Source organism: Puma concolor, chromosome A1, assembly GCF_028749965.1.
Source record: "Puma concolor isolate L17-30 chromosome A1, mPumCon1.1.hap2, whole genome shotgun sequence".
NCBI lineage: Eukaryota > Metazoa > Chordata > Mammalia > Carnivora > Felidae > Puma > Puma concolor.
In genome coordinates this window covers 234048001-234072815 of record NC_141667.1, presented here as the reverse complement: position 1 = coordinate 234072815, position 24815 = coordinate 234048001, and the positions used below count along the sequence as shown (strand labels likewise).

General features: G+C 40.5%; 2 protein-coding genes across 3 annotated transcripts in view; both read left to right on the top strand.

Annotated features, from left to right (window-relative positions):
* The window catches only part of MTUS2 (microtubule associated scaffold protein 2), a 575343-nt gene that overhangs the window by 4539 nt on the left and 545989 nt on the right, over positions 1 to 24815 (top strand). The gene's annotated exons all lie outside the window — the stretch shown is intronic.
* Positions 1 to 24815, top strand: part of LOC147584861 (uncharacterized) — a 36889-nt gene that overhangs the window by 7528 nt on the left and 4546 nt on the right. Inside the window, exon 3 of the mRNA XM_086717645.1 lies at positions 18770 to 18842. Coding sequence (XP_086573771.1) covers positions 18770 to 18842 — 73 coding nt within the window. The remainder of the gene's footprint in view (positions 1 to 18769; positions 18843 to 24815) is intronic.

The window sequence follows — 24815 nt, the reverse complement described above, 5'->3', positions numbered from 1 at the left end:
TCAGGGAGGCCTGATGGCGATAGCCAGTGCCTCCCCACGACGGCTGTAGCGGTTTCTTGGGCCTCCCCTTGGACTCTCTTCTGCAGCAACCTGAGGCTGTGTCAGGCGAGTGGATGGTGGTGTTTCTCTTGGGACCCTGGGTGGCATGGTGGCTTGGGACCAGTTGCAACCGAGGGCCTTTCGGGGACATGGAATCCAGTCTACACCATTACATGAACTGGGAGTTGGAGGGAGGTTGTGTGTCCTCATTGACGGTTCCCATTGGCTTGTTGCAGGAGGAAGTTGGCACTTGTGCCTAGGTTCCCTGCGGTCCCCTAGGAACAAATAGAACTGCGCTAAATCAGGATGTTGGCAGTGGAAGCCACACTGCTCTTTCTTAGGGAATGTGGAGGTGGAGAGTGAGCTTAGGGAGAGTGAGCTGGAGGGAACCCAGTGACCTGAAGGCACCTGGAGTTCGCTAGGGTTGGAGGAGGGGAAACTGCTTTGGCTGCTGATGTGTAGCTATGTGTAGACACACAGTCATTAAAGGTAAGTCAGCGGTGTATGTGATTAGGGCGAAGCCAGTATCAATGACGGGTTGATACTGACTTTGGGAACTTTGACTCACCCGCAGCAGTGAAAAGCCAACAGGGTGTATTAGCTTCTATAAAGACTATAGTAAGGGAAATACATTTGTCCAGAAGCAGGCTGATTTTGATACCGTGATTTTAAATGCTTTCCAAAAGCACAGTGGAAAAAGCATCGAGTATAGAGCCGTGGATTACAAGAAATGATAATAAAACAGCAGAAGCAAATAATGAGCACTTAATAGGGAAGTTAAATTTCCACACTTCACCAGACTGTTGCTGCAAAGTACTAATCTAAAAAGCTAATGTGAACACTATCTCTGCTCGATGCAGTATAGAAGTAATCTCAAATCATCCAGAATTATGTTTATACTAAGCTGTTTGAAATGACCCACTCAACATAGCTTCTCAAGACAGTCTTTCTCTCCATACAAATCATTGTCTTCTCAGGTTGGAAATGTTGCCACAGACTAAGCCAAACACATTTTTTTGCCCCTTAATTCTTCGATTTCCATTATTAGTTCATTTTCTGGGAATGCCAACCCGAGAACTAAAATCATGTAAAAGAATGATTTTGGGGGACACCTGGGTGGCTCAGTCAATTAGTTGTCCAGCTCTTGATTTCAGCTCAGGTCACGATCTCATGGGTTTATGGGATTGAGCCCCACACTGGGCTCCCGGCTGGGTTTGGAGCCTCTGTCCCTCTGCTCCTTCTCCATTTGCATACGCTCACTCGCTCTTTGTCTCTCTCTCTCTCTCTCTCTCTCTCTCTCTCTTCAAAAAAATTTTGGTTGGAATTGATATTTGTAAGGCTGATGCATTTTCTGTTAGTGTTGCCTAATATCTTAGGAAATTTGTATGGCAGATAATGCGACACGTTAAATTTAAATTCTGCAGACTCTAACCAGTGTTTCTGTGCAACAGTCTGTATTGTTTTAGTTTAACTGGCGACTCCTGATGAGCTTTGTACTGAGCGAGCTAATACACCTCTCCTAGAAGACTTGGAAGTTAGCGTATTAGAACTTCGTTGTCCTCTGCTCCTCGACTTCCCACTAAAAATTTTCTGCTAGATTTTTGGATTATCATTTTGACAATGACCGAAGATATTGTAACGGAATATAAAAGAGCTAATATCTCAGTTTGGAGAACTTTTTTTTTTTTTTTTAAAGCAGAGATGTAGTCTGAAAATTGTGTTTGTCTAAGGCTGGGACCAGAGAGAGGCTGGTCAGACACTCGTCTCAGGTGCGGAATTTAAAGAGGTATCAAAAACCAAACAACAAAAATAAATGATCTCTTAACGTAATTTAAAAATGAAAATTAGGGGCGCCGGGGTGGCTCAGTCGGTTGGGCGACTGACTTCGGCTCAGGTCATGATCTCACAATTCATGAGTTCGGGCCCCATGTTGGGCTCTGTGCTGACAGCTCGGAGCCTGGAGCCTGCTTCGGATTCTGTGTCTCCCCCTCTCTCTGCCCCTCCCCTGCTCACACTCTGTGTCTCTCTGTCTCTCAATAATAAATAAACGTTAAAAAAAAAAAAATAAAACAAGATTAGTGCAAAAAATTCATGGTGAGCAAAATACCAAATTAAAAAAAAAAATCAGTATTGATTTTTTCCTCTGGTGTCAGCCTCCAGGATGAAGCGGCACAGCACTGTCACCGATTGTGTCTTAACTTAAAATTTTGATATTTTATTCATCATGCATTTTTATTAAAAAAAAAACCCTTATCTTGGAACCACATCTGGAGTGTTAGAGTAAGGACTTTCAGTAAATATTCTCCTGCAAAACAGCACAGAGAACAAAATTTCATGGAGGCAAATATTGGCATAATAAACTATTTTAATACTCTGGGATTAAATCAGAGAGTTGCAAGAATTCAAGGAGCATTTATTCAAGAGAAAAGACTGAGTTTCAGAACAGTGAACTCCTAGTACAGAAGCCTTGAAAACTAAATGCTACTGGAGGGGTAAGAACAAGTTCTGAGCTCTTCAAAAATCCCCACTCTCGGAAAATTGTCACTATATGACCTGTCTGGCAAATGTTGAAAAGCTCTATCCTCAGAGCTTGTTTTTTTTTTTTTTTTTTTAAAGTTTATTTTGAGAGAGAAAGGGAGGGAGAGAGCACGTTAGCAGGGGAGGGGCAGAGAAAGAGCAAGAAAATCCCAAGCATTCTCTGTGCTGTCAGCACAGAGCCTGATGCAGGGCTCGATCCCACAAACTGTGAGATCATTACCTGAGCCAAAATCAAGAGTCAGATACTTCACCGACTGAGCCCCCCAGGTACCTCAGAGCTTGTTTATATTTCACCTGATTCAGAACTCATTTTGTGTGAACAGCTTTAGGGCATTTTTTTTTTTTTTAATTTTTTTTTCAACGTTTATTTATTTTTGGGACAGAGAGAGACAGAGCATGAACGGGCGAGGGGCAGAGAGAGAGGGAGACACAGAATCGGAAACAGGCTCCAGGCTCTGAGCCATCAGCCCAGAGCCTGACGCGGGGCTCGAACTCACGGACCGTGAGATCGTGACCTGGTTGAAGTCGGACGCTTAACCGACTGCGCCACCCAGGCGCCCCTAGGGCATTTTTTATTTTATTTTATTTATTTTTTTATTTTAAAAAAAAAAAATTTTTTTTTTCAACGTTTATTTATTTTTGGGACAGAGAGAGACAGAGCATGAACAGGGGAGGGGCAGAGAGAGGGAGACATAGAATCGGAAACAGGCTCCAGGCTTTGAGCCATCAGCCCAGAGCCTGACGCGGGGCTCGAACTCACGGACCGCGAGATCGTGACCTGGCTGAAGTCGGACGCTTAACCGACTGCGCCACCCAGGCACCCCTAGGGCATTTTTTATTTTATTTTATTTTTTATTTTATTTTTTTTTTTTAATTTTTTTTTTTCAACGTTTATTTATTTTTGGGACAGAGAGAGACAGAGCATGAACAGGGGAGGGGCAGAGAGAGGGAGACATAGAATCGGAAACAGGCTCCAGGCTCTGAGCCATCAGCCCAGAGCCTGACGCGGGGCTCGAACTCACGGACCGCGAGATCGTGACCTGGCTGAAGTCGGACGCTTAACCGACTGCGCCACCCAGGCGCCCCCCTAGGGCATTTTTTAAAGACACTCAGCAGCACTTAACATTGCAGGTGCCTGAGGTGGCTACACCTGTTGAGGTTGACAAGAAAGAGGTTGACCAAAAAAACCTTAAAAAGAATAATTGGGATAGGAGGTATCTGTGGGATTTGAAACGCTTTGACATATGTTTTAGAATCTAGAAGGCCCCTGCGCATGTGAAAATTTATACATTTGCCGAGGACTTGATCTGTTACCCTGGGTGACACTGAGGCTCTCTATACAAGCAGGAAGAAAAGGCTAAGGGAGAGTTGTAAACTGCCTATCAGAGCATAGAAAGAATGTGACTACATACACACAATTCCTCAATGAAGGCTGAGAGACATATTAGTTCAACGCATTTAAAGAAATTTTTGGTTTAGAAACAATGCTTATTTATTTTGAGAGAGAGAGAGGGAGGGAGTGGGGGAGGGGCAGAGAGGGAGGAGGAGAGAGAGAATTCCAAGTAGGCCCCACGCTGTCTGCACAGAGCCTGATGTGGGGCTCTAACTCACGAATGATGTGTGATCATGATCTGAGCTGAAATTAAGAGTCAGAGGTTTAACTGACTGAGCCACCCAGGTGCCCCAGGGAATTTCTGTTTTATCATTAGTTGGCCAGTAAAGGCAACTAAACAAAGACTTAAGCAGCTACATATGATAAAACAGACTTTATAGAATTAGTCCTGGAAATGGATATACAGCATTAGTATCAACAAAAACAACAGGCAGCAACAACAATAAACCTTTGATGGAGAGTGAAATCTGAGTTTATTGAAAATCCAGTTTTCAACACACACAAAGAAAGAAGGGACAGGGAAAATCCAAAAGTGTCCCTGAGAGTCCAGATATTGGACTTAGTAGACAAACATTTTATTTTTTCTTTTTTCAATATATGAACTTTATTGTCAAATTGGTTTCCATACAACACCCAGTGCTCATCCCAAAAGGTGCCCTCCTCAATACCCATCACCCACCCTCCCCCCCCCCCCCATCAACCCTCAGTTTTTTCTCAGTTTTTAAGAGTCTCTTATGCTTTGGCTCTCTCCCACTCTAACCTCCTTTTTTTTTTTTTCCCCTTCCCCTCCCCCATGGGTTTCTGTTAAGTTTCTCAGGATCCACATAAGAGTGAAAACATATGGTATCTGTCTTTCTTTGTATGGCTTATTTCACTTAGCATAACACTCTCCAGTTCCATCCATGTTGCTACAAAGGGCCATATTTCATTCTTTCTCATTGCCACGTAGTACTCCATTGTGTATATAAACCATAATTTCTTTATTCATTCATCAGTTGATGGGCATTTAGGCTCTTTCCATAATTTGGCTATTGTTGAGAGTGCTGCTATGAACATTGGGGTACAAGTGCCCCTATGCATCAGTACTCCTGTATCCCTTGGGTAAATTCCTAGCAGTGCTATTGCTGGGTCATAGGGTAGGTCTATTTTTAATTTTGTGAGGAACCTCCACACTGTTTTCCAGAGTGGCTGCACCAATTTGCATTCCCACCAACAGTGCAAGAGGGTTCCCGTTTCCTCTCCGGCATCTGGAGTCTCCTGATTTGTTCATTTTGGCCACTCTGACTGGCGTGAGGTGATATCTGAGTGTGGTTTTGATTTAGACAAACATTTTAAATCAGTGATTATAAATGGGTTCAAAGAGTGAAAGGAATTCACATTTAAAGAATTAAAGTATGAAAATTATGTCTTACCTAATAGAGAATATCAGTGAAGAGAGAGAGATAATAAAGAACAAAATAGAAATTCTGGAGTTGTAAAGCACAATGAAATGAAAAAAATGACTAGATGGGGTCAACAACAGATTTAAATTTGCAGAACTAAGAATTAGTGGACTTGGAAATCAATTGAAATTACACAGGCTTCCCCCCCCCCCCAATAATGGAAGTCCCAGAAGCAGGAGAGAGAAAGAGACAGAAAGAATATTTGAAGAAACAGTAGCCTAAAACTTGACAAATTTCATTTAAAATATCAACCTGAATACCCAGGAATGTTAGTACATTCCAAGTAGGATCAACACAGAGATGTACACTTACACAGTCAAGCTATCAAAAGCCAAAAAAAAAAAAAAAAAAAAAAAATACCAAGAGAGAAGTGAATCATGGTGTTAAAGGGATCCTCAATAAGATTAACAGCTAGCTTTTCATCTGAAATCGTGGATGCCAGAAGTAGTAAGATGACACATTTAAAGTGCTGAAAGAAAGAACAATCAAGAATTCTATATGCAGCAAAACTGTCCTTCAAAATAAAAAAAAATTAAGACATCTCAGAGAAACCAGTTTGTCACTAGCAGATGTATCCTACAAAAAAAGGGAATCTTTCTAGTTGTAACAAAAAGAAACTAGACAGTAATTCAAATCCATAGGAGAAAAAAAGAGTATCAGTAAAGGCAACTCCATAGGTAAATGTAAAAGATGGTGTCACCCACTAAGAAAATAACTAAAAAATATATAATAAAAGAAACAAGGGAATTAAAATGGGATACTAAAATAACAAAAAATAAGGCAGTAATGGAGGAATAGAGGAACAAAAAGGCCTAAGATATATAGAAAACAATAAAATGGCAGATTTAAATTTTACCAGTAATTATGTTAAATGTAAATGGACTAAACACTCCCATGAAAAAGCAGAGATGGGCAGAATGAATTAAATAAGCATGGCCTAACTATATTCTCTCTACAACAGACCCACGTTATATTTAAACACAAAAAGTTCAAAAGTAAAAGAATATAATAAGATGTACTGTGTGGGGTGCCTGGGTGGCTTGGTCAGTTAAGCATCCAACTTCGGCTCAGGTCATGATCTTGAGATTCATGACTTTGAGCCGCATGTCGGTCTCCATGCTGACAGTGTGGAGCCTGCTTGGGATTCCCTCTCTGCCCTTCTGCTACTTGCATGCACACACTCTCTCTCAAGAAACAAATAAACTGAAAAGATACACCATGCAAAAAGTAACCAAAAGAGAGCTGGAGTGGCTGTCCTAATACTGGAGAAATTGACTTTAAGAAAAATATTATTACAAGGGTAAATAGAGTCATTATATATTGATAGGTCAATTTATCAGGAAGACATTATAATTACAAACATGTGCAAATAACATCAGATCCCAAAATACATGAAGCAAAAACGAACAGAATTGAAGGGAGAAATACAAAGTTCAGCAATAACCACTGGAGGTTTTAATATCCCACTTTGAATAATGGATTGAAACTGGGCAGAAGTTCAATAAGGAAGTAGATTTGAACATTATAAATAAACTAGAACAGACATCCAAAGAACACTACATTTAACTATAGCAGAATACACATTGTTCTTAATCGCATACAGAAATTCTTCAGAATAGACTGTATTAGGCCATAGAACATATATTAGGCCACACAACAAGTTTTGATGAATTTAAAATTATTGAAATCCTACAAAGTGCTTTCTGATCACAGTGGAATGGTATAAGAAATCAATAGTAGAAGGAAATTCAGAAATTCACATAAATGTGGAAATTAACACACTCCTAAATAGCTACTGGGTCAAGGAAGAAATAATAAGGGAAATTAGAACATATTTTGAGGTGAATGAAAACAGAAACATAACATTCTAAAACCTAAGGGATGCCACTAAATCAGTGCTTAGAGGGAAATTTATAGCTGTTAATGCCTATACTTCTAAAAGAAGAGAGTCAACAAAATGAAAAGACAACATTTGGAATGGGAAAAAAAATCTTTACAAACTGTATATCTGAGAAGGGATTAATATGTAAAATATATAAAGAACTCATGTAACTCAACATAAAAAGCAAATAATCCAATTTTAAAAATAGGTGAAGGACCTGAATAAACATTTTTCCAAAGAAGATATATGCATGGCCAACAGACACATGAATAGATGCCTCGCATCACAATTCATTGGCAAATTGAAACCATGGTGAAATATCACTGAATCCTTTTGGAATGGCTGACATTAAAAAATAAATAAAAGGATGAATGCAAGAATGTGGAGAAAAGGGAACACATGTGCAGTGTTGGTGGGAAGGTAAATTGGTGCAGCCACTATGGAAAACAGTATTGAGGTTTCCCCCCAAGTTAAAAATAGATAAACCATAGGATCTAGCGGTTCCAATTCTGGGAATATGTACATAGGAAACAATTCCAAAGAAAATGAAAACACTATATTGGAGAGATACCTGCACTCCAATGTTGATAGCGGCATTGCATACAATATCTAAGACATGGAAACTACCTAAGTGCCTATTAGAATAAATAGATAAAGAAATTGTGATACACAAGAATATTATTAAGCCATCAAATGACATTCTGCCATTTGCAACAACATGGATGGACCTTGAGGGCATTGTGTTGTGTGGAATAAGTCAGATGGAGAAAGACGAATACTGTATGATTTCACTTATCTGTGGAACATAAAAACAATCCAAATTCATAGAAAAAGAGATTCGATTTGTGGTTATTGGAGATGGGGTGGTGGTGAGGGGTGGGGGAATTAGATGAAGGTGGTCAAAATATACAGAATGTACAAACTTCCGGTTATAAGTAAGTATTGTGGACATAATGTACAATATGATGGGTGTAGTTAACGATGCAGTATGGTATATATGAAAGTCGTTAAGAGAGTGAATCCTAAGAGGTTTTATCAGAAGGAAAGAAAACTTTTTTTTCATCTGTGTGAGATGATGGATGTTAACTCGTGATAATCAGTTCACAGTATAGGTAAGTCAAGTCATTATGTTGTGCATTTTAAACACACAGTACTATGTCAGTTGTATCACAATAAAATGGGTGGAAATGAAAGAGGAGAGATCACAAATCAGTAACATAACCTTTTGCCTTAAGGAGGTAGAAAAAGAGCAAATGAAACCCAAAACAAGTAGAAGGTAGGAAATAATAAAGACTAGAGCAGAAGTAAATAAAATAGAGAATAGAGAACAGTAGAGAAAATCAATGAAACCAAAAATTAGTCTGCTGAAAAAAAATTCAACAAAATCGACAAACCATTAGCTGGCTGACCAACAGAAAAATAGAAAAAGCTCAATTACTGCAATCAGGACTAAAAGAAGGAACATCACTACCCGCCCTGGAGAAATAAAAAGGATCATATTCTGAATAATTTTATGTCAACGAGTTATGATAACCTAGGTGAAGTGGAAAATCCCTAGGAAGACACATGACTACCAAACTACCCAAAAAGAAACAGAGACTTTGACGTGACCTATTGTAAGTAGAGAGATTTAGTAATGAAAGAAATGCTCACAAGGCAAAGCCCAGGCGTGTGTGGCTCCCCTGCTAAAGTCTACTAAATATTTGAAGAAGACTTGATGGTATAGCACAATCTCCTCCAGAAAATGGGAAAGGAAGGACCATTTCCCAACTCATTGTTTAAGGCCAGTATTACTTTGATACCAAAACCAGACAAAGAGATCACAAGAAAAGTACAGCTGACTCTGGAACAGTGCAGGGGTGAGGGGCATTAATCCCCCATGCAGTTGAAAATCCACATATTACTTGACTCCCCAAAAAGTTAACAAATAGCCTACCATTGACTAGAAGCCTTACTGATAAGAACTACCGCATATTTTGTATATTTATTATTTATATGTGTTATGTACAATAAAATAAGCTAGAGAACAGAAAATTTTATGAAGAAAATCGTAAGGAAAATACATTTACAGTACTGTACTCTATTGAAAAAAAATTGTATGTGAGTGGACCCACACAGGGCAAACCCATGTTGTTCAAGGGTCAACTGTATAAGCTGATATTTCTTATGAATATAGATGCACAAATCTGTAACAAAATACTAGCAAACTGAAGCCAGCAACATATAGAAAGATTTACATGCCCTGACCAAGTGGGCTTTATCTGAGGAATCCAAGACTGGCTTAACGTATGAAAACCACTGCAATGTACCTTATGAATAGAATAAGTACAAACACTTCATAATCATCTTGATAGACATAGCAGAAGCACCTAACAAATGCCAAAAGCACTTCATGATAAAAGCATTCACAAAACTAGGAAGAGAAGGAAACTTCCTTGAGTTGATGAAAGGCATTTACCAAAACCCCATAACTAACATAATACTTAATGGTGAGAGACTGAATGCATCCCCCTAAGATAAGGAACAAGATGAGGATTCCTTCTTTTTTCTTTTTAATTTTAGGGAGAGAGGAGAATGCTATCAGGGGAGCGGCCCATAGAGAGAGAGAGAGAGAGAGAGAGAGAGAGAGAGAGAATCCTAAGCAGGCTCCATGCTCAGTGCAGAGCCCAACACAGGACTTGATCCCATCACCCTGGCATCACTATCTGAGCTGAAATCAAGAGTTGGCGGTTCAACCGATTGAGCCACCCAGGCACCTCCCATTGTTTTGCATTTATTCAATTATTTTTTCAGAGGTTCTAGCCAAGGCAATTAGGCAAGGAAAAGAAATGGCATTCAGATTAGAAAGGAAGAGGTAAAACTATTTTGGTTTGCAGATGACATGATTTTTAAAAAATATTTTATGTTTATTTTTCATCTAAATTTAGTTATTTAACATGCAGTGCAATAATGGTTTCAAGAGTAGAATTCAGTGATTCATCACATTCAACACCAGGGCTCATCGGAATAAATGCCCTCCTTAATACCCATCACCCATCTAGCCCATCTTCCACCCACTTCCCTCCATAAACCCTCAGTTTGTTCTCTGTCATTGAGTAGATGACATGATCTTATACATAGAAAATCCTAAGGACTACACACACACACACACACACACACACACACACACACACACACAGCTAATAAGTTCAGCAAGGTTGCAGCATATAAGATCAATAAACAAATATCAGTTTTATATGTTTGCAGTGAGCAATTTGAAAATGAAATAAAATTCCCTTTACAGTAGCATCAAAAAATAAAATACTTAGGGATAAATTTAACAAAAGGCATTCAAAACTTGTACACCCAAAACTACAAAACATCACTGAAAGAAGTAAAAGATAAGTAAGTGGAAAGACATCCTCTCTTCATGGATTGGAAGACAATATTGTCAAGATGGTGGTGCTCCCCAAATTGATCCATAGCTTCAGTGCAACTCATGTCAAAATCCCAGTTGCCTTTTGAGCAGAAATTGACAAGCTGATCCTGAAATTTATATGGAAATATAAGAGACTCAGAAGAGCCAGAACAATCTTGAAAAAGCAAAACAAAGTTCAAGGACTTGCATTTCCTGTTTTTATTTTTTTTTTTAATTTTTTTTTTTTTTTTTTTTCAACGTTTATTTATTTTTGGGACAGAGAGAGACAGAGCATGAACGGGGGAGGGGCAGAGAGAGAGGGAGACACAGAATCGGAAACAGGCTCCAGGCTCTGAGCCATCAGCCCAGAGCCTGACGCGGGGCTCGAACTCACGGACCGCGAGATCGTGACCTGGCTGAAGTCGGACGCTTAACCGACTGCGCCACCCAGGCGCCCCGCATTTCCTGTTTTTAAAAGTTACTACAAAGTTACAGTGATAAAGATAATGTGGTATTGACATTAATACCATCTTATAGATCAGTGGTATAAAATTGAGAGTCCTGGAATAAGCCTTTACAGTGATCATTGATTTTCAACAAGGGTGTCAGGACAATTTAGTGGAAAAAGAGTAGTCGTTTTAACAAATGGTGCTGGAATAACTATATATCCACATTCAAAAGAATGGAGTTGGACTCTATTTTACACTACATACAACAATTAACCCGAAATAGCTCATTGACCTAAATTCCAGAGCTAAAACAGACCAACAAAAACTCATGGAAGAAAAGAGGAGTAAATCTTCAAGATCTTGGATTAGGCAATGAATGGTTTCTTGGATACAACATCAAAAGCACAAGTGACAAAAGAAGAAATATATAAGTTGGGCTTCATAAAAATTAAAAACTTTTGTGCTTTAGAGAATATCATTAAGGAAGAAAAAATACAGCCCATAGAATGGGACAAAATTTTGCAAAACATATACCCAATAAGGAACTTGTATATGAAATATGTAAAGAATGTTTACAACTTGATAACACAAAGACAAATAACTAAAAAGTTGAGCAAAGGACTTGAGTTGACATTTCTCCAGAGAAGTCATACTTATGGCTAATAAGCATATGAAAAGGTGGTCAACATTATGGGTTTAGGAAGATAGAAAAAGCACAATGAGATATCACTATGCACTCACTAACATGGCTAACAAAAAATACAAGTAACAACAAGTGCTGGTAAAGATATGAAAACTTTGGAATCCTGATACGCTGCTGGTAGGACAGTGAAATGGTGCAGCCACTTTGGAAAACAGTTGCTAGTTACTCAAATTATAGACATAGAGCTACAATATGACCCAGCAATTCCATCCTAAGCATATACTCAAGAGAATTAAAATTTTATATCCACATAGAAATGTGTATATCAGTGTGTACCTAATATCCCCAACTGGATACAATTCCAGTACCTGTTAATTGATGAATTGATAAACAAATAGGGCATATTCATATAATAGAATATTATTCGTCCATAAAAAGGAATGAAATACTGATAGACGGTACAACATGGGTGAATTTTGAAAACGTTTTAACTGGCAGAAGACAGACACAAAAGGCCACATATTTTGTGATTCCATTTGTATCAAATATCCATAATGGGCAAATTTACACAGAAAATAGATGGTTGTGAGGGGTGGGCATAAGGAAGGTGGTATATCTGCTGATGGGGTCGGGGTTTCTTGGAGGGTAATGAAAATGTCCTAGAATTTGATAGTGGCAATAGTGACAACTTATGAATGTATTAAAACTACTGAATTGTGTCCTTTAAAATGGTGAATTTTGTGGTACGTGAATTACATGACAACAAAGCCGTTACTTAAACGATTATTCATCTTGATTACGGAGTTTTTCAGTTTCCCTTAAATTATGTGCCCGAGGCAAATGTTTTGCCTCTGCCTAGTCCTGGCCCCACTTTTCTCTACTGGCCTTTGCCTCAGAATACATAAGATAGCCATATTGGAAGATTAAAGACCTTAGGAGTTACATGTGGAGAACCAACAGTTGATGGTGGAGGCGAACTCCAATGAGTTGATAGAATTCTGAAAGCAACATTCTGTGAGTCTTTTAATGTAGGAGAAACCTCTTTATGTCCAGCAGGGCCAGGCTATGTGACACTGCAGTGTGGTCTTGGACGTCTGTGCTCTGTAATCACTAGGAAAAGTTAGCATCCTCTTAACAGATTTATTAGTAAGGAAGAGAAAGGCTGTACTTCCTAGAGTAGCACTGTTCAATGGAAATGTAATGTGAGCTACATATGTATTTTACATTTTCTAGTAGCCATATTAAAAAGATAAAAAGAAACACATGAAATTAATTTTAACACATTTAGCCAGATATATTCAAAATATTATTTTAACATGTTGAATATCTTAACATTCTTTTGTCATACTGAATCTTCAAGATCACGTGTGTATTTTAAACTTATAGCACGTGCCAGTTCAGACTAGCCATATTTTAAGTGTCCAGTAGAAACACGTGGCTAAGTGGCTACTGTATTAATAGTTATGGAGTTGTTTTTGTAAAATCAGATTCAAGAGACACAGTGGTGTACTGGCTTTGAGTTGCATCCAGGTTCAAATTCTGGTTTTGGCTCTAACACTGTATTTTTTCCTAAAACATTTATTGATATCTGTTCTTGAAAAGTTATATAGCCCATATCCATGAGCTACATGTAATAGTGGGGAGAAGTAAGTCTTACTGTATTGTTATGACTGCTACATTGAAGGAAGTAGTCAGTTCTACTTGGGTAGGGGCCGGTGGTGGTCAGGAAGGGCTTCATAAAGAGGTGAAGGTCGAGCTTCATCTTGGAACATGAGGTAGATGAAGGGCAGAGGCAGAGTCGGGAAGGCTTAAAATAGCACTGCCCAGGAAATTGCTTACTTCTAAGAAATTGGTTCAGCTAGAGTGTGGATGTGAATGGGTGGCTGAAGGAGTGGTGTGGTTGAGGTAGAGGTAGGGACCATGTTTTCGGACGGTACCTGAAAAGGAGTTTAGAATACATTCCATATTAGGCAGTGGGCACCACCAAAGAGCTTGAAAAAGGAAGTCACAGGTGACATTTGTTCTTTGTCACTTGACCTTTCAGACCTGCCCCTCCGTCACCTCTTTGCAAAACTGGGATCCTGAAATTTAGAGAGTTGCCATGAAGATTAAATGTAACATGTCTGATGGTCCAGCCCAGACTCTTGAATTGAGAGACTGCCTCTCTGGTAGTTTCCATCTGTTGCCCCAGCACATGAAGTGGCTGTGCTCCAGTGTACCCAGGGAAAGCTTTCCAAGAAAATAAACTCTTGAAATTCGAGAGTAAGTCTCTGGGTGCTGTCCAGGAATTTCTGTGTAAAAAAATTCCCTCAGTGATTATTGTGTAACCACCTGTTCCTGTTTTGCACACTAGTGTGCAGAGTTTACTTTCCCAGCCAGTTTGTTGTGATTGTTTTTGTGCTTTGAATATGGTATATCTTAGTTAATGGTTATTTTATGTGTTCCTCCATAGTTTTGGATGTGGTTTTGATCAAACGTTCTCATTGCCATGTAGTATTCCATTGTGTGCTAAACTGCAATAAATACTTGGTTATATCAGTTATGAGTTGAACACAGTTGGTTTTTCCAAGAATACTGTTCTGACTCAAACCAAATTTATAAGCATCTGTCTGATAATAGATATGTACACCAGCTCCTCAACTTTATGTCCTATTGTTTAAAAATACTGTCTGTACCTCAAAAGTCAAGATCAAATCGATGTACTTTCTTAATTTGAAAACTGTGCTCCAGGGTTTTGTGTTCTTTGCTCACTCTAAAAATGAATCATTTTGTGTGGGGAGGGTATGGTTGTTTGCAACTTTTGTGTTCATTTTGTCCTTTTATATGAATTCAAAAAATATTTCTCTATTATTTTTACCTACCATTCTAACTAAGTTTAGCATTCACTCTCTTTTTAAAAGTTTTTATTCGAGTATAATTAGCATACAGTGTTATATTAGTTTCAGGTGTACAATATAATGATTCAACAATTCTATACATTTCTCAGTGCTCATCAAGATGAATGTACTCTTTTTAAAAATTTTTTTGGAGAGAGAGAGAGCATCCAAGAGAGCATGAGCAGGGAGAGGGGGAGAGAATTTTAAGTAGGCTCCACACCAGATGTGGAACGCAATATGGGGCTCCATCTCATGACCATGATGACATCATGGCCTGAGCTGAAATCAAGAGTTGGGCGCTTAACTGACTCAGCCACCCAGGTGCCCCAAAATGAATGTACTCTTAATCCCTTTCAGAGGTTTCACCCATCGCACTGTCCCCTCAATAACCCTCAATAACCCTCTGGCAACCACCAGTAAGTTCTCTGTATTTAAGAGTCTTTTTCTGTCTCTTTTTTCTTTTATTCATTGTTTTTTGTTTCTTAAATTCCACATATGAGTGAAATCACATGGTATTTCTTTCTCTGATTGACTCGTTTCACTTAGCATTATACCCTGGAGTTCCTTCCATGTTGTTGCAAATGGAAATATTTTATTCCTTTTTTATGGCTGAGTAATATTCCTGTGTGTGTGTGTGTGTGTGTGTGTGTGTGTGTGTGTGTGTGTGTGTGTGTGTGTATACACATATATAGATACTTATCACATTTTCTTTACTCATTTATCTATCGATGGACCCTGGGTTGCTTCAATATCTTGGCTATTGTAAATACTGCTGCAGTAAACATAGAAATGCATATATCTTTTCAAATTAGTGTTCCCATTTTCTTCGGGTAAATACCCAGTAGTAGAGTTACTAGATCATATGGTAATTCTTTTTTTAATTTTTTGGGGAACCTCGATGCTGTTTTCCACAGTGGCTGTACCAGTTTGCATTCCCACCAACAGTGCACGAGTTCCCTTTTCTCTGCTTCTTTGCCAACACTTGTTGTCTCTTGTGTTTTTTGTTTTAGCCGTTCTGAGAGGTGTGGGGTGATATCTCATCCTGGCTTTGATTTGCATTTCCCTGATGATAAGTGTTGCTAAGCATCTTTTTATGTGTCTGTTGGCCATCTGCGTGTGTCTTTAGAAAAACGTCTTGTATTCATGTCCTCTGCCCGTTTTTAAATTGGATTCTTTGTTTATTTTTTGGTGTTGAGTTGTATACAGAGTCCTTTTACATAGGACTCTAAGGCCTTAGGTAACACCTGCTCCCCTTGCCTTTTGTGTCAGCTTCCCAGTTTTGCTGTCTGGTGATGTTCTGCAGACCTTCTCTGATCTCAGTGATCATTGCCAGTGGCCTAGGCTCCTCTGTGTGAGGTTGACCAGTTGGTTCTTAGGCAGCCTCTGACTTCACAGAGTGGCTTTGCTTAGTTATTACTGGGCAGCTTCCACACATGTATGTATAGTCTCCACAGACCTTAGCTAGCTCTCCTTACCTACGTTCACACTCTTGCTCGATCGCTTTATTAACGTAATGTTGTTTTCTAACCGTCTTTCATAATGGGCAGTGCCGTTCCAACTGGTTTATTAATTCCAGGCTGTGAGATTTGCAGTAGCTCTTTATCTGTAGCCCATACCTATTATAATAATAATGATTTCCTTCCTCTGTTATTGTTGGTGCTGTCATTTGGCTATTGCCATCATTAACACATTTGCCTTCAACATTATAGTGGTCCATAGTAGATTGCATATCTCTTGTTTCAAAGGGAAAGTCAGTGCTAGAACAGCGAACAGTGCCTCTGAATGTAGGATAGACTCTCCATGCATTTTCTCTCCTGGTCTTGTGTGTTTTGAAATTCTGATTGGATATGAACAAAACAATAGGCTCCACCTGGCATGTCATCTGGGACTCTGTAGTAAGAATGCTGATTTTTTTTTTATATATATATATATTTTTTTTTTCAACGTTTATTTATTTTTGGGACAGAGAGAGACAGAGCATGAACGGGGGAGGGGCAGAGAGAGAGGGAGACACAGAATCGGAAACAGGCTCCAGGCTCTGAGCCATCAGCCCAGAGCCCGACGCGGGGCTCGAACTCACGGACCGCGAGATCGTGACCTGGCTGAAGTCGGACGCTTAACCGACTGTGCCACCCAGGCGCCCCAGAATGCTGATTTTTAAAAAATGTTTGTTTATTTATTTATTTTGAGAGAGAGAGATTGGCCGAGAGAGAAGGAAAGAGAGAATCCCAAGCAGGCTCCGTGCTGTCAGTGTAGAGCCCAACGTGGGGCTTGAGCTCATGACCCTGAGATCATGATGTGAGCCGAAATCAAGTCAGACACTTAATCAACTCAGCCCGAAATCAAGAGTCAGACGCTTAGTCAACTCAGCCACCCAGGTGCCCCAAGAATGCTGATCTTGACCTTACACCTTTTCTTCAGATAATTAATTTTCAAAAGCAAGGGAATGTGGAATAGATAAATGGTACTAAGAAGAGGTTAAAAAGTTTATTTTGCAACCGGCTGCTTGTTCATGCAACAAAACAAAACAAAGCAGTTTATGGTAGGCTGCTCATTAACAGGTCTCCCCGTAGGAGGGAAAATCAGTCAAACCATTTCTGCTCCATCTCAGAAGAAAATACATCGTATGAACGGGAAACTTTTTGTATCGGGGGTATCCACGTGGCCTCTCTTCTGTTGGGTTTTAGTTCCAATGGTGTTGTGCGTGCCCTACATTACGTCCCTAGTGTCGGGGGTCGCTTGTGGTGATGGTGTGCTGGTGTTCGTAGCAGTGGTGGGACTGGTGGTTGTGGCAGCTCCTGAGATAGATGGGTTGCTGAATATATCAGACGAGTGAACGTCTCCTTCATTCCATCCCGACGTGGACCTGTTTAATTTTCTCAGTCTCGTGTGATGCTTGCTGCCATGTCAGGGCTGGATCAGTGAGTGGGCAGCCCTCTGCTCTCCTCCCCACCTTGTTCCTCACTTACTCTGACTTGCCCTTTGGCCTGCCCTTCTTAGAGATCTGCGTTCTTACTGTCTCCCTTTGCCTTCTAGCCCTCAGCTGTCCTCTCTTCCACACACTCTTGGAAAAGACTCTTGATGTTGCAAGGAGGAAGCTGAGAGGGAGTCGGCAGTAAGTAAATAGACTGGGTGGGAAGAAAGAATCGAGGAGGTTCGCTCAGGCCCTTCCAAATGCTGGAGGCAATTCACTTGTTACCTCTCTGGTGCGAGGAAGGTGGTAAGCGGGAGTGGAAACAGTTAATACCCAAACCATGGACGCTGCTTAGGAAAATGATGTGTGCCGAGCAAAAGGTAGTTTTGAAGATTTAGTTGTTTTCCGGTCCTTGTTTTTTTGACTGAGAAAAATGATGACGTTGTCATTTTTGAGGTAAACGGTGGTTGGACGTCACCGGCTTTCTACGGCTGAAGCTTATAATAGCAGGCATTCTGTGGCATCTACTGAAGTAGCATCTGGGAGGAAAATCTGTATTTTTTCTACCACCTAAAACTAATCTTGCTGGATAATTTAGAGAGGAAAGTAATTTTTGCTGTTTTTTTTTAAAAAATACAGTTTTACTAGATTTAATTAATACTGTTAATATTGTGGGATTCATAGTTCTCTAGTTCTGTATTTTTTTTTCTGAATAAGAACAAAGTAAGAATAACAAGGTATAAATTTGGTGCCACTTAAGAAAATTAGGAACTACCAAACAGACATAATTATTCATGTATCAGAGGTATTCTTCCCCTGACAAAAGCCAAGTCTTAAGTCTGTAAGATACTTCATTTACATGGTGTATTTAAGAATCAGTTTTTAGATCATTAACTACTTGAGGGGTTAAGATAGAAGGAAAATTGAAGTAATGTAATTCACTGAGGATTAATCTGAAAATAAGATTAAGTATCTCTAAAATCCCAGACCCAGCCAATGGAAAAATGGTTAAGTTCATGAAACAGCTCCACTTTATGAAGAGTTTTGCTAGTAGTACAATTACTGCATGGATTCAAGCCCTCCTGAACTAACTTTATTTTTCAGGGAGAAGAAGTATTATAACGAAGTAACTGGTTATGCTTTTCTATTTCTGTGTCCTTCCTTCTAAGTGTTCACCTCTCTTTTGCTTTTTTAAGGTTTCCACACCTGGACCGTCAACTAAGGCAGATTGTCACCAATGGCAGTAAAACTCGTTTTCTGGAGGTCAAGGTGAGTTTCTGTGGCTCTCTACTTGATTTAGTATTTCATTCAGCTTGGGTTCCTGGCACTCAAAGTAAACAGTGATAAGTTTGTGGTGGATATTATTAATGACAAAAGTCAATTAAAATGAATTCTGGTATGAAAGCTTAATTTTGCTTTTTTTTTTTTTTAATTTTTTTTTTTTCCAACGTTTATTTATTTTTGGGACAGAGGGAGACAGAGCATGAACGGGGGAGGGGCAGAGACAGAGGGAGACACAGAATCGGAAACAGGCTCCAGGCTCTGAGCCATCAGCCCAGAGCCCGACGCGGGGCTCGAACTCACGGACCGCGAGATCGTGACCTGGCTGAAGTCGGACGCTTAACCGACTGCGCCACCCAGGTGCCCCAATTTTGCTTTTTTTTAAAAATGTGAGGAATCTATTCAGACATTGATGAAACTCAAGTTCAAGCAACATGTTTTGTTAACGTTATTAAATTTGTGGCACGTGCTTACAACGGATATCTTTTTCCTAGCGGTAATTAATCTAGCACAAAAGGTTATCGTGTTATTGTTGACATGTGTTTAGTAGTATCAGTTGACAGAAGTAGGACAAGGGGATACAGTTGGTACTTAGGGGCTTGCTTTGAGGGGAGGATGTGCTTGACCGCTGAGGTTATTGAGAGAGAAAGCCCAGATTGGGGGCGGGGGGAGAAAGTTAATGCGGTGCAAACAGAGTTTATGAAACCAAGAGCAGATGCTTTAGTGAACAGCCAAGACCACAGAAAGTCTAAAATGTTTGAGAGGAGCTATTCCGAGGGCTGCTGCTGGCCCATATGGCATTTTGTGCAAATTAGACAATGGCACCTCTTCCACAGACATTTTACTTCCATGTGACGGAAAATTGTCGAACTATACTGATTTTTACAACAAGACCCTTTCTTGCCATATGCTGGAAAATTGCAATATAAATAATCAAATTACCCATCTTTAAACCATCGGTGTTGCAACAAAGATGCACAGTTTTTGAAATCGTAGAGATGCTAATGATGTGATTGGTGGCCTCTTAAACGTGGTGAACTTGCATAGTACACACCTTGAACAGATGCCAGGCTGGCTTTGCTTTGTTGGGGTTTAATTCAGGGTAGACTCTAAGGGAGGGAAACTTTTTATTAATTCTGGTTATTGGGCCAGAGGATAGAAACAACAGTGTGGGGTATGGCTTTCACTGGACACTTGGGTAGCATGAAAGAAACTTGTTAGAAAGACAGTAGCTTCTATAGGTTTGGAGGCCAGAAGGGGTAGCCTGAGCTTTCTAGGGGTAAAACTAGGAAAGGAAAACCTCAACTTTTATGTTTTAAATCAAATTTATGCGTGAGTTCCTGAGACTTAGTGATATAGAGTGTATATTTTCAGAGTGCCAGCCTTACTCAAGCGGGCTTTATTCTGTAGATCACCACCTCTGTGATGGGCTTATTCTGAAAGACTATTTAAACTTGAGTGTTTTGTCCCAGTAAAAGGGAGCTACTTTCAAAATGTTGAGGGTGTTCATGGAGCACCTGGGTGGCTCAGTCAGTTGGGCAGCCAATTCTTGATTTTGACTCAGGTCATGATCTCATGGTTTCTTGGGTTTGAGTCCCACGTCAGGCTCTGTACTGACAGTGTGGAGCCTGCTTGGGATTCTCTCTTGCCTTCTCTCTGCCCTCCTCCCCCACCCTCCAAATAAGTAAATAAACTTTAAAAAAATGCTGAGGGTGTTCAAAATGGATGGATGGCTCTTCCCTGCTTAACAATTTTTTTATTATTATTTTTTCTGCTTAACCAATTTTTAAATTAGTCTTCTGATGAGACAAAAAGCTGTGAAGTTGATGTTAATGGGTAGACAGTGATTGATAAATACAGGGTAAGGAGGATGCAGCAGTATTTTAGGACAGCAGGTGGAGAATGTGGCTGATGACTGATGTGTTGAACAGATCCAGGAAAAAAACTTAATGCAGTGCTGATAGATGGCAGTGGTTGCAGGAGTGGTCAGGGTGGTGGTGACAGCCGCCATAATGTTGATGACTCCTGTGAGGGAGGACATGGAAGGAAAGGATGCCAGGCCATGGAAACAAAACATATGGCCTAAGAAGAAGCTTCGGCATCCTTAATGCTGATGACAGAATTGATTAGAGGGAAATTCAAGGAGCTCCTCTTTGTGGAATGCCAAGTTAGTTTTCTTATTGTATCACTTATCCGTCCCTTCCTCCCCCAAAGGACACCACCTTACATTAAGAATGACAATAAAGAGACCTTAGAGAGTAGTTCTAATTCCAGTGAATGTTGATGTTTATCTCCCATACCCCAGCTCATGGCCCTCATTGCTCGTGTGTGTGTGTGTGTGTGTGTGTGTGTGTGTGTGTGTGTGTGTGTGGTGGGGTTGATACTCTGGGTACCGAAGCAGAGGAACACATGGTCAATTCAGAGAACCATTTAGGTGATTTAGGGGAGAGGCCCTGGTGTTGTTTACATGTGAAACCTCTCTCCACCACCCCTGCCACATATACATGATCTATGTTTTAAAATATTTTTTAAATGTTTATTTATGTTTGAGAGAGACAGAGACAGAATGCGAGTGGGTTAGGGGCAGAGAGAGAGGGAGACACAGAATCAGAAGCAGGCTCCAGGCTCCGAGCTGTCAGCACAGAGGCCGATGTGGGGCTCGAACTCACGAGGCATGAGATCATGACCTGAGCCAAAGTTGGACGCTCAACCGACTGAGCCACCCAGGCGCCGCTACATGATCTATGTTTTAAAGAAAGGTATTTTGTGGATGTATTTGTTTTTAATGAGTGGAGGGTGCAGAAGGAAATGGGAAAGCGGATAAGGGAGGCTTATATAAATCAATTCCCTCCCACCCTCGGATAATTGCTTAGATGTTGTTTTGCTTTGTGGATATTAAGTCTGATTTTTTTTCTCTGCTGTCGGAATACCAAGGAAAGAGCAACAATAGGAAGATGTTCTGGGGTCTGATATTTGGCACCTGTGATACTGAGCTGATAAGTTTGTGTTCCATTTTCCTTACCTTTCAGTAGGGAGAAGGATATTTGCAGTTAGAAAATGCTGAGGAAGTCTTTGTGAAAACACTAGCTTAACAAATGTTAAAATGGCACAGAATAAGGTACATAACAACAGTCTAGCATTCTCATTGTCATTAATCTTCGTACTTTTGGATTAAAACATTTTATCGCTATGTGGTCCAAATAATCATCTTGATTATTTTTAATAAGAGACCCTTTATGTTGATTATATAAAGATGTACATACACACTCTGACGTAAGAGAGATGTAGAAAGAGTAGCTTTTAAAAAGGAGTCTTAGCGGGGTATCATACGCTAGAGGTTGTTCGATTAGGCATATAGCACCCTGTATTAATGCATGCTCAGTGGAATGGAATCACTTTACAGTGTTTAAATGCCAATAATATCTGACTCAGAGCAAGTGCTCACTTACTCCAGTGCTGTGCTGAGCTGACCACACTCCTTTGTCTCCTTTGTTCCTTAAACACCCTGCGAGGTAGATGGTGCCATGGCCCTCGGTTTGCAGCTGGGGCTTGTAGCCAGCCTTGCCCTTACCCACTAGGTCTGCTGCCCCTTTGGACACTGGATGAAATCTTGTAGACTCCTGAAAGTGTTTTTCATTTCTCAAACTCTATGCATTTCAGACCAGCCTGGCTCAGTCCTCATAATATGAAGCCTGATAGCTTCACACACGGAATTGCTTTAAAATTGAGCAAATAATTCTATCATTAGAGGGCACCTGCTGAATAAGGCCAGAGGAATCCTAAAAATAAATTTGCACCACATAATGAGATGTGAGGGAATTGTCGGTTACAATTTGTTTCCCAGAGACCTTAGAGATTTTTGAAGAATATATTTTTTTTTTTCCACTAAAGAAGGTCCTGTGATTTGAAAATATCTAAATGTCAAATAGGACCGAAATATTCTCAGATTTTTGAGGATTGGAAGAAACTCAGCAGTGTGTGTGTGTGTCTTGTTTTCTGCTTTAGCATTATCTTGAGGAATAGATTAGAAACTCTAGGATCTCACAGTCCCATTATTTCAGGGAAGGTGAGGTTAATATTCTTCCATATCTGCCTTTTCCTTAGAAAACCCAGGAGAAGAGCCTAGACACATTTTAATATTTAAATCCATAGATGCAGAGCCCAGGATTTTACGAAATTGGTTGTTGGGGGAGGGGAGGCAGAGCGAATAAGTGTCACATGGCTGATCCTGTTAAGATGATGGACACCACGTAGGTTTCTTTGTTGTCTGTTTCTCCATGTGTCCAAGACTGTACAATTTTCCATGCACTGCTGTCTCGTACTGTTAGATACATGCTATTATCTGGCCTCCGTAGCTAGGAAAGAAACCCGTGTTCTGTCTGAGGCGAGGTCAGATTTTATTCAACTAGGTCGTCGGGGCACACACACGGGGGCCTGGATCGCACTGGCACCGTGTCGTCTTTGGTAATTAAATGGGTAAGCATGCCAGCAGCACACACGATGGCTTCACTCCCGCTATTCGAGGCAGATAGCCGGCAGCCGTGTGATACTTGTACACGCGTCCAGTTAATGATGAACTACGACGGGAATCCTGGAAGGGCTCCTGCGAGTCTCATGTTAAGTCAGATGAGTTCACTGTAGTTCAAGTTAGCACAGAAATCACAGAAGAATTAAAAATGGATGGGTTATTCAGATGTTTTATGAGTCACTTTGAGGACATCTTAGAATAATGTAGACTCCGCCCGCCCCTTTCCTCTTGGAAGCACTGAGAACCCGAGCTGACATAGCCATTTGGCGGGACTTCCTGGGGCAGCAGCCTGGGACCTTCGTGAGGAGAGATCAGTTGGAGATCCATTTCATGGTCTTCTTTTGAAGATTGAGTTTGGTTCCAACTATAGGAGAATGAGTTAAATGGCTTTTAAAATACGACTTTTTAAGATTTGCTTTTGCCTGAAAAGGATTTTGTATTTAGCTTTTCATCATATTTTTATAGTCATTATTCATTGTACTTGCCATCCTGACCTTTGAAAATGCTGTGTGCACACGTGTGTGCGTGCGTCTGTGTGTTTGATGTGCTCTTAGGGTGAGGATACTCCGCTTCGATGCCAGGATGGGCAGGATGACCTTCCCAGAAGTGGTTGTTCACCTGTGCAGGTTGCGGAGCAGCCTCGGCCTGCGGGTCGGGGGGACACGGGGGTCCGCAGCATCTTCTCATCTTGTTCCTGTAGGGCCAGCTCATCATTGGATGGGGGCTGGCATTTGTTCATTCACTGCGGTTTCCTGACACCGTGGCCACTGAATGCCTGACACTTGCTGGGTGCCCCGTGGACGTTTGTAGGATGAGGGAGGCCGACTGGAAGCTGGTGGCTCTGGGGAGTGGGATGCCTTTTTTTCCCATCTCAATTGGAGGAAACCAAGAAGATGCGTGTAGGCCTTCTGTTATTCTTTCTGCATCAGAGACATAGTGAGAGATCACGGCAAGACTTAACGTTTCATTTGAGAAACTGGGGAGAAGCAATCTTTTATTCATGGCATAGAACGTACTCAGTTCAAGTCCTGGCTTTGCAGGCAAGTCCCTGATACGTTGGCTTTCTCTTTATGCTTTTTTATGTATAGACAGCTTGTTACGTTTGTCAGTCTGAATCAGAAAGGTCATGAGAAAGGCATGACGAAGGATGGCGTGGCATTTGGTGGTGACACTCTGGGTCATATCTTGGCATTTTGGAGTATGTGACCTGAATTGCATTACGGTTCCCTTCCCTTAAAATGGGATAGCACTTGTCCTGTAGTTCCAGAAGGATCCAATGACATGATAAGGTAGGGCACCCAATAATGTTACAGTGCTGGGCACAAAGGAAATATTGCTTTCTCTTCCAAGTAAGGCCGTGTTTAAAATTGAGGGGCACCTGGAGGGCTCAGTGGGTTAAGCGTCTGACTTTGGCTCAGGTCGCGATCTCATGG